Genomic DNA, 11265 nt, shown 5'->3' on the forward strand with positions numbered 1-11265 from the left:
TTTCATCCTCACTGGCTTTAGTGGTTGGTGCATAAATTTGAATAATAGTGGTATTAACTGGGCTTCCTTGTAGGTGCATGGATATTATCTTATCACAGATGTGTTGTACCTCATGACTGATCTGGATGTGTTGTCTTGCTGTAGATGTATGGATATTCCCCTATCACAGAAGCACTGTACTCCATGATACATGTTGAAATGTTGACAGACATTGATAGATGTTGAAATGTTCTTTTTCACAATGAATGTAACACCATTCCTCTTCAATCTGTAGTTCCACACATAGCAAAGTATATGATTGTCTGATTTAAAATAGCTAATCCCATTCCACTTTAGCTCACTAATGCCTTTGATATATCCATCTATATGTGTTCCATTCCATTTTTGACAACTTCCAAGTTTCCTAGCTTCATACTTTGTACACATTCCAGGTTACTATTATTAATGGATGTTAATAGCTGTTTCTCCTCATTTTCAGTTGTACTCCATTCAGCAACTGAAGGTTCCCAAAGATTTACTCCTTCACATTATTATGGTCAACTCTACTTTAAGAAGGCATATATTCTATTCCCTAGTCATATTTCGAGAACGTCATCTTCTGGCACGGTATCCGACAATGTTCTACTGCTATTCATAAGGTTTTCAGTGGCTTGAACATTTAGAACGAGTCCTTCTTCCTAGGCTTATTCTGGAAGTTCCACTGAAACCTGTTCACAATAGGTGAATCCACTAGTATTTAAAATACTGGTGTCAAAGATTCCAGAATCACAGCAACACACAAAACACCACAGTACAACAAACTGACATTTACCATAAAATAACCTACTGAATGATTAGACTGAGCTAACATGTAATATCATAGCAACTGTCCTGAATGCTAGCAGTGAACCCACACGCCAACCATCAAGTTGATGCTCATGGCGACCCTGTGTAGTGTTTCTAAGAGCAGCTGGTAGGTTTGAACCACTGACTTTGTGGTTAACAGTCCAGTGCTGATCCTACAGTACCACCCCAGGGCTCTAGGAAACACTCAGGGAGATACTAACCAATACCACAATGAAATAATAATACCTCATCCGTATTAGAAAAGCAATCATCAAAAAATGAAAACAAGAGGTCAAATAGAGGATATGGAGAAATTGGGAGCCTAAGCACTGCTGGTGAAAATGCAAATGGTACAGCCACCATAGAAAACAGTTTGGCAACAGGTTGAACATGAAACTACCATTATGACCCAGCATTCTCTATTCTAGGTATATATATGTTGTTGTTGTTGTTGTGAAGTGCTGTCCAGTCGGTTCCGACCCATAGCGACCCTGTATAGGGTTTCCGAGGAGCAGCTAGTGAGCTTGAACCGCCGACCTTGCAGTACTCCAGGACTCCAGGTATATATATATGTTGTTGTTATGTGCCATGGAGTCGATTCCGACCCATAGCGACCCTGTACAGGGTTTCCGAGGGTGTAAATCTTTACGGGAGTAGAAAGCCTCATCTTTCTCCCGCGGAGCAGCTGGTAGTTTCGAACTGCTGACCTTAAGGTTCGCAGCCCGATTCATAACCACTACGCTACCAGAGCTCCATATATATATATATATATATATATATATATATATATATATATATATATATATACCCAAAAGAAGTAAAATGGGGACACAAAACAGAAACCTGTACACCAACACACCAACATTAATTGTAGCACGTTTCACAATCTGGATGTCTATCAAGGAGCTCTGGTAGCGTAGTGGTTACGAATCGGGCTGCGAACCTTAAGGTCAGCAGTTAGAAACTACCAGCTGTTCTGCAGTAGAAAAATGAGGCTTTCTGCTCCCATAAAGATTTACAGCCTCGGAAACCCTGTGCAGGGTCACTCTTGAGTCAGAACTCACTCCACAGCACATAACCACCACCATCAATAGATGAATGGGTAACAAGATGTAGTGTATACATACAATAGAATATTACTCAGCCATAAAGAGAAACAAAGTCTTAATGCATTTCACAACACAGATGAACTTAGAACCTTGAAAGTACTGTTAGGGGCCATCCAGTCAGTTACAACTCAGAGTGACTCTATGCACTACAGAACAAAACAATGCCCAAGTCTCATTCTATCACAATAGTTAGGATTGAGCCCATTGTTTCCGCCATTGTGACACTCAGTATATGTGAAAGCATAGTGAGTGAAATAAAAGGGCAAATAGTATGATCTTCTAGCTATGATCTCTCACTTTAGCTACACCTTCTTTAATGTGTTTAATCTCAATGAATTTACAGTACAGATCCACATATGTATCATCTCTCCTTCAGGACTATGAAATTATCAATGTGAGAAGTATGTCTGACTCAGTTTCTGTTCTCCACAATACCATGTAGCACATAACTGCTCTGTTGCAAACAGAGTCAATACTTAATAAATGAATGTTACTGTTGCTGATTGTTGTTAGCTTCCATTGAGTGAGCCCCAGATCGGTTATGGACTGGACCACTGTGATCTAAATAGCTTTTCCTGGCTGATTTTCAAACACAGATCACCAAGGCTTTCTTCCTACCCTCCACTGAAATCTATAAATCATCAAAGCATGCAAACTTCCAATTATAGCTGGGTGGTGGCTTAGTATGAGGGGCACTAGCCCACATCTCCCTCAAGGAAAGTAAGAATTTTAACAGTGAACAACCACATTTTCTCTCAGTTAACAAAAATCTTTACATCTAAGCCAGCTGTGGTCAAGCTGACTCAGGTCATGGAGACCCTAGATGTGGCACAGTAAAACTATGCTCCACATGGTTTTTTGGTGGTTGTTTTTCCAGTAGGACTTCACCAGACTTTTCTACCAAGAAGGCCCTGGGTGGACACAAACTATTAACCTTTTGATTAGCATCAAGTGCATTAACCATGTGCACCACCCAGGGACTCCAGAGTCAAGTGAATAAAAACCCATTGCCACTGAGTGGATTCAGACTACAGCAACCTATAAGACAGTAGAACCACAAGGTTTCTGAGGCCCTGATCTGTCTTGGTGTGGCACTGTACGATAAGCACTGGATCACAAGGTTGATCTGAACCGCAAGGTTAGCGTTTCAAATTCACCAGCCACTTTTCAGAAACTTTTACAAAGCCACTGAGTTGAAACCAACATCTTAACAAAGGAGTGCTGTGGTTAACAGCATCTTTACAGAGGAGCACTGTGGTTCTACAGAATAAGCTGTTGTTGTTAATTGCTGTCGAGTCAATTCCGACCCATAGCAACCCTGTATAGGGTTTCCAAGGAGCAGCTCGTAAGATTGAACCTCCAACCTTGCAGTCACACAGCTTAGCAGTCTGGCGCATTAACCCACAGTGCCACAATAAGTACTGGACTACAAATCATAAGGTCGGTTGTTGAAGCCCACCACTCACTCCATGGGTAAAAGATGACGCTTTCTGTTCCTGCAAAGATGTACCCTTGGAAAGCCTAATCAGGGTCATTATGAGTCAGGACCAGCTTCATGGACTAACAGCAACAACAATCTTTACAGAAGCTCACTACCAACTCTTTCTCCTGTGGAGCGGCAGTAAGTTCATACCATCAACTTTCCACTAAGCAGCTGAGCACTTAACTTTTCAGCTATTACTAAACCTAGTCATCTAATTCCTGTAAACCAGATTTGGTCAGTTACACACAGAAAACTGCTACAGGAAAGAATGAGTTGATAAAGTATTTCATGTAATAGTAGGCCCTCAGCCCTCAACTCTTAACCCCAAGTGATGTGCTGGAAGTTGCACTTTGTACTTAATCAACAGAGAGCAAAGAATAACAAATCATGTAAATAAACAAGTGCAAAAACTTCAAAATGTTTTATGCTAATGAATAGGAAAATGCATCATGCAACTGTTCATTTAAAAGGGAATAAAAGATCAAATAACCTGTATTAGCTCCAAAGTGCTAAAACTATCAAGAACACCCAGTGAATAGAGAGATAAAGTGAGTCCCTCAATTCCACCCACTAAAGTAGGCCTTTAGGATCAGTACTGGCCTGTAAACCACAAGGTTGGCAACTCAAACCCAGAAGCTGCTCCTTGAAAACCTTACACAAGGTCACTATGAATCAGAACCAACTCGACGGCACTTAACAACAACAAAAGTAGGCCTCTATTGTGGTACTGTAGGATAAGCACTGGACGGCTAACTGAAAGGTAAGAGGTTCAAATCCACCAGCCACTCCTCAGAAATCCCACTCAGGACCAACTCCAAGGCACACTTAACAATAAATCCGCCTCAAGCAAAAATAAAAAGATTAGTGTAAAGAAAAATAATTCCATGGTCTCCAAAATTCAGATAATCCAGAAAGATATTATCAGTAGTTTTGCATTCATTAATGATTTCAGTGTTTTTGTTCTATTTTTGCTTTTTGCTTTTGTTTTGTATTGGTTTTGGTCGGTTTGTTTTTAATAACAACAAAAAAAGTCTATTACCAAAAACTCTGAAAAGTCTAATTGTTAATTTTCTCATTTTCTCTAGGAAAAAACTCAATGCTTTATCACTGAACTGATTTTAGTCCATGTGTTTCAAGTTTTTGGCAACTAACTGGAGACTGTCCACAAATTATTTTTTATTCATAGGAATCCCAACTCTTGATTAAATATTTATTCAGAGCCTAGAGATGATAAACTAACCCTGTATAATCTAACCAGCTAGATAATATTGTAATATTGAGCAAACACTTTCATTTCCTGAAAAGTGGCCTAAACATCTAAAAGTCATAAGTCATTGAAAAGCTGGACTTAAAATTCCAACTTCTTTTCAATCCAAAAAGGACTCATAGTCCTTCCCAAAGATATACAGCAGGTTCTACTTTGGACTCAGCTAAAAGGTAAAAGCCATGGCCCCAATCTCAAGGTCCTAGACAACAAAACATCATTAAGAAAGATCACAGCATTCATTATCTAGGTAAGTGAACACGTTTTATTTCTTTGGAAAGACAACTAGGAACTTGAACAGCAGATAATCTAATCCCCCCAACGGGAACCTGTGCAATTCTAAATTTGCTGCAAAGTACTGAGGGCACTGAGATTTTATTAATGTTAGCAGTGGTCTTCAGTTTAAACAGTTTAGTAGCTATTTTGTATGTGTGTAGCAGAAGATACCATTTATTGTGAATGTCTGGCAACAATTAATAACCACGAAATATAACAACTTCCTTAGTTTTTGGCGTATGTATAAATTGTTAAAATATTACAACACATGTAGTATTCTTTAAGAAGAAAAAAAACTACAAAAAATAAATTGAATGAGGACGATGTTTGTTTTATTTTGGTTCTGCCCCTTGTGTGCTCCACATTCATGGATATATTTGCAGAAAAGGTAAAAATATCCACGTACAAATATCTTCTGTCAAATCTACACACATTTGTGGGTACATTCCCACTCTCTGTCCCATACCTGTCTAGCCTGTATGTTTATTAGTTATTGCAGGACTCATGTTTCTTACAAATTTTATAAATTTCACTATCAAACGGAATAGTACAACTACATTTCTGAGTGGTTTAAGCAGGGTAGACAGTTGTAGATATCAAGATGAAAGAAGCATGAAAACAGACATAAAACAAGCAATGAAAACAATATGAACAACAGAAATCTGCTAAGTACAATGCATATATTAGTATTTAAACAAAAAGAAGACAAACATATAGGACCCTTTTTATAGACTTCAAAAGAAACTACCCTGGTATTGCAATGTGGGTTAATGCACCAAGACTGCAAAGCAGTTTGAACTGCAAGGTCGGCAGTTCAAGCTCACCAGCTGCTCCTCGGAAACCTTACACAGGGTCGCTATGGGTCGAAGGGTTGGGACCTACTCAATGGTACTTCACAACAACAACAAAGAAACCACTCTTGACTAAAACTTTATGCAAAACCAGCTCTTTACCAAACGTCTCCATTTCCATCAATGATAACAACTGTATCGATCAGACTTGAAATTCTAGTAGTATAACAAGTCCTCATACTACCCCAATATCCTCAGGCTTTAAGTCTTGTTCATTACTTCTGTGAAAAGCCTTACCTCTAGAACTGCCCTTCCAGTCTCTCAGACATTGCCTAAAATCAAACCAAATCCATAGTCACTGAGTTAATTCCAAGCAGCCCTATAGGACAGAGTAGAACTGCTCCACAAGGTTTCTGAGACTGGAAATCATTTTTGGAACTAAACTGCCTCATCTTTTTCCAGCCCGCCAACAGTGTCAGTTGACAGTCTAATGCTTACCCAACTGGCCACCAGGGCCCCTTGGTGTTACTGGTAAGTGCGGTCAAGCTGGTTCTAACTCACAGCGACACTGTATAGGGTTTCTGAGCAGTGGCTGGTGGGCTTGAATCATCAACCCTACGGTTAGCAGTCCAGTGCTTACCCTACAGCGTCACACCAAGACTCACAGCATTATATATCTCCTCTCTTCACTCCACATTATTCATTCATTCATTCAGACATTTATTAAGTCATTAATAAATGTCTGAATGAAGTACTGTTGTTAAGACCTGTAGAGTCTGTTCAGACACGTAGTGAACCTGTACAGCGTTTCCAAGGAGCAGCTGGTGGATCTGAGCCGCTCGTCTTGAGGTTAGTCATCCAGTGTTTATCCTATAGCACCATACCAAGAAGTACTGTACTAGTTATAAATATAAACCGTTCTAAACAGGATTCCTGGTGTGGCACTATAGGATAATACACTGGACCCTAAGGTCAGTTTAAACTGCCAGGTCAGTGGTTCAAACTTACCAGCCGCTCCTAGGAAACCCTACACAGGGTTGTGTTAGAGCTGACTAGACAGCACTTAACAACAACAGATGACAGGAAACAGTAAGCTCTGATGTGGTGCTACAGGATAAGCACTGGACTGGTAATTACAAGGTCGACGGTTCAAACTCACTAGCTGCTCCTGGGAAACCCTATACAGGGTCACTATGAGTCAGAATCGACTCAATGGCACTTAACAACGATAAGAAATAGAGGCAGTGATCATTACATAGTATTTCAATGACAACATTTTATTTAGTAAGACCCTACTATGTGGAGTCCTGGTGTGGCGCTGTGGATTAATGCGCCAGACTGCAAAGCCATTTGAACTGCACGGTCAGCAGTTCAAGCTCACCAGCTGCTCTTCGGAAACCCTATACAGGGTCGCCATGAGTTGGAATCGACTCAACCGGCACTTAACAACAATGTGACTACCCTTCTTCCTACATATCATTAACTATTTACATCCTCACAACAGTCCTAAAATATGGAAATAATTATTTTCTGCAAAGCAAGGAGATTATAAAATTCAAAGAAGTTTCCCAAGATCATTGTTGCTGTTGTTAGTGTCGTTAAGTCAGTTCCAACTTTAGTTCATAGAGATCCTGTATAAGGTTTCCAGGGAGCAGCTGGTGATTCTGAACTGCCAATCTTGTGGTTCAAACTGACTTTGCAGTCCAGTGCTTTATCTCACAGCACCACACAAGGACTCCAATATACATACACACACACACACACACAGGATGACCAATAAGTGCCCCAAAAATGTTCAACACAATTAGTCATTGTTGTTGTTGTAAGCTGCCATTGAATTGGCCATCAACTTAGAGTGTGACCTCATGCAAAACGAAAATAAATGTTGTTCAGTCCTGTGCCTTCCCATAATTGTCAGGAAGGTGCATATCAAAATCAGAACTCCCGTTGTTGTTGTTGTTGTTGTCGAGTGTTGTAAAATCAGTTTTGACTTAAAGCAATCTTGTATAGTTTCCAAGGAACGGCTGGTGGTTTTTAGCCTACAACCTTATGGTTAGCAGTCCAGTGCTTATCCTACAGGGCCACACCAGGAGTCCCATAAGAACAGTTATGAATCAATGCAAAAAATGATGGTGTAAAGCCAATGTTCTCCCATGTAGAGTATCACTCATTTCACAATAAAAACTAAAAAAAAAAAAAAAAGAATAGTTATGAATATAAAGTTTAATTTTTTTTAAAGAGTATAAAGTTTTACATTTTTTTAAAAAACAAGTGTTAATGAGGATGTGGAGAAACTCGAGCCCTCATATATTTCTGGTGGGAATGTAAAATGGTGTAGCCAAAATAGTGTGAAAAAAAGTTTAGTGGATCTTCAAAAAGTTAAATATAGAATTATCCCATTATTAAAGCTAATTGCTGTCAAGTAGATTCCAACTCATGGCTAGCACATGTGTGCAGAGTAGAACTGCTCCATGTGACTCAGAAATTTCACTTCTTGGTAAATATACTGTGGCACTGCTGTGAGTTAATGCACTGGACTGCAAAGTTGGTTTGAACCGCACGGTCAAATGTCAACAGATAAAGGGGAAACAAAATGCAGTATATACAAGAGTGCTTCTAAAAGTTCATGGAAATTGGTCATTATCTTTCTATTCCATTTTCCACAAACTTTTTGATGACTCCCTCCTACATCCAGTGGAATATTATTTAGCCATATAAAGGAATAAAGTGCTGATATATGCTACAACATGAACCTTATAAACATTCTTAGGAGAATAAGCAAAACACAACAGGAAAAACACTGTGTGAACCACCGTATAAATATCTAGACGAGGAAAATTCATCGAGTCAGAAGTAGATCAGATGATACAGAGGATGACAGAAAGGGGGAAAGAGGAGTGATTCCTTAATGGGTGTAGAGTTTCTGTTTGAGAAGATCAAAATGTTTTGGAAGTAGTGATGTTTGCTCAACATTGTCAATATAATTACTGCTGTTATGTGCTATATACGATTTCTAAGGAGCAGCTTTTGAACCAGTGACCTTGTGGTTCAAACCGACCTTCCAGTTCAATGCTTATCCTTGTTGTTGTTGTTGTTAAGTGCCGTCGAGTCGGTTCCGACCCATAGCGACCCTGTACAGGGTTTCCGAGGGTGTAAATCTTTACGGGAGTAGAAAGCCTCATCTTTCTCCCGCGGAGCGGCTGGTAGTTTCGAACCGCTGACCTTAAGGTTCGCAGCCCAATTAGTAACCACTACGCTACCAGAGCTCCTCCTTAGTGTCACTGAATTACAAACTTAACAATAGTTAAAATTAAAAAATTTTAAAGCATCTAATATAGCTGGAGATATAATAGTAAAACACAAACTCCAAAAAGTTTTTCCTGACCCCCAACACCCCTACCCCACCATACTGGAATAACAGAACCTATGGTTCTTATTGCTCTCCTTAACACCCGCTCTCATGGGACATACCCAATAAACTACCTAGTTATCTGTACAGATTCACCCTAGACTTTAGATATGGCAAATACCAGGCAGTCAACAAATATTTGTTGATGGGTGAATGAACAAAATGAGGCACACCATAAGTGCTACAGATTTTCAAAGGAAGAGATTACATAACATAAACACCTAAATGCAGGAACAATCTTTTTGTATAGTTGAAAACAAAAAGATAATAATGTTTATACAAGTTCTATTAAAAATAAATAAAACAGGGTTATAGGCAGGCCAAATTCATGTCAAAAACAGAGAAACACGGACTTGCCATAAAAATTTAGGTCAGTAATTTTCATCTCCAATATTACAACATTACCTAAGAGTTTGTTAGAAATACAGAATTTCAGATTGTACCCTTCCCTACTGTTATCAGAATTCCCATTTTAAAACAATCCCAAGTGATTCCAAGCACCAATCAAAGCACTGGTTTATATAATAAAAATGAAACTGCCTCCTGTAATCTCATTGGTCACCATCTTACTATGTTATCTCTGTAATGAATAATCAGACTTTTCAAGTACTACTAGATACGGCCATGACACACTTTCAGACATATCCGGGTGTAAATCCAAATTATTACTTCAAAGAGCACAGAATTAATTGATGTTTCATTGAACATTGAATGAAACTTTTAAGAAATATACAGAAAAAAAAAACCAAAACACCATACTCTGTGTTCTTAGGACCCAGATTATATATGGCAAAAAAATAAGAGAAATTAATTTCAGCAGCCAAAGTAATTACAAACTTGAAGCTTAATACTAAGAAAGGGGTCACTGAAAAGAAGATATTAACATTTAAGAACAAGCTTCTGTAAGTTTCAGTGTTACATACAGTTCCAAATATTCTCTATTAAAAACTTCATTTAGACTATCCTATCTAACCGACTCGATGGCACCTAACAACAACATCTAAAACTATATAATAAAACAGCCTCAAGTCAGACTTACTAATCACCTTCATTGATTCAAAGACGCTTTAAAACACCAGCAAAATCTCAAATAAGAATATATTTTGCGCACTTGCAAAAGCATTCACAAATTTTTCACGCCACGACACTGTCATCCAAAACTGCAATTAGATCTGAGGCCACGGGGGCTTACAGTCAGATTGACCTTTCAAAATTAAGACACAAAGGAGGAGGAGAAATTAGATGAGGAAAGGTTGCAAGCCATTTAAGCCTCGCTGGCCTAAACACACTTCTCCATCACAGGGCAGAAGAGAGGAAAAATAACTCGAGTCTCTTGAATTCAAATTTGTAAGTATCCTGAACTTAATCCTGAAGTTGGGAGCCCATCCTCTTCCCAGCAACAGGCATTCGGATGACAGGTCAAACTTTGAAATCCTCTCTCCTTTCCGCCCTCCCCCAGTAGAATTTGGGATCCCGTTCCCCAAAACACTCCAACACTCCAACCCTCCAAAGTGAGAAACCCCTAGGGAGCCCAAGAGCACCGCCCAGCCCACCCTCTACACAAAACTCGCCCTGGGGGAGGCTGCAGAGGTCTCACCAAGTACAGGGGGGCGTAGACCTTCAAGGACTCCTCCAGGGCACCTCCGGTGATCTGCAGGAAGGAGACCCCGCAGGAAGGGTGCCAAGTGTGGCCGATCTCATAGCAGTTATGAGGGATGGACTTGCTGAAGGCCGCCATGACGAGGAACCTCAGAGGGGTTAGGAGGGGGAGAGCTGGTTGTAGGGAGGGATGAGGGGGAGGTGGAAAGCAAGCGCCCAACTGCCGCGCGCTGTCCCAGCCTGCAGCCTGCTGTGCGGAATAAAAGGGAAAGGTCACGCGAGAGAGGTTACTCTGGGCCAAAGTCCTCGGATGTTGAGCGCTCGACGTATCCCAGCTCTAGGGGGCGGGACGCGCACAGGGGAGGAGGGAAGAGGCGGAGCGTGCGCGCTCCCACTAGCTGGCCTCTGCTGGGGGCGGGCTCCTGTCGGCTCCGCGCGCGATCCTGCTTCAGAACGCTGCTTGGCAGGGAGGCCAAGGATTTAGGAACCTTCTGCCCAGAGCTGGCCTC

At 40.3% G+C, this 11265-nt stretch overlaps 1 protein-coding gene across 2 annotated transcripts in view; it reads right to left on the bottom strand.

The window, feature by feature from the left end:
- The window catches only part of TMEM135 (transmembrane protein 135), a 282194-nt gene extending 271183 nt beyond the window's left edge, over positions 1 to 11011 (bottom strand). Inside the window, exon 1 of one of the 2 annotated variants that reach the window (XM_006864950.1) lies at positions 10755 to 11011. In XM_006864950.1, the coding sequence (XP_006865012.1) occupies positions 10755 to 10895 (141 nt within the window). In that variant the 5' untranslated portion in view covers positions 10896 to 11011. The remainder of the gene's footprint in view (positions 1 to 10754) is intronic. The other variant, XM_006864949.1, reaches the window with a different exon arrangement.
- Positions 11012 to 11265: the final 254 nt, after the last annotated feature.

Source organism: Chrysochloris asiatica, unplaced genomic scaffold, assembly GCF_000296735.1.
Source record: "Chrysochloris asiatica unplaced genomic scaffold, ChrAsi1.0 scaffold00074, whole genome shotgun sequence".
In the NCBI taxonomy this organism is placed as follows: domain Eukaryota; kingdom Metazoa; phylum Chordata; class Mammalia; order Afrosoricida; family Chrysochloridae; genus Chrysochloris; species Chrysochloris asiatica.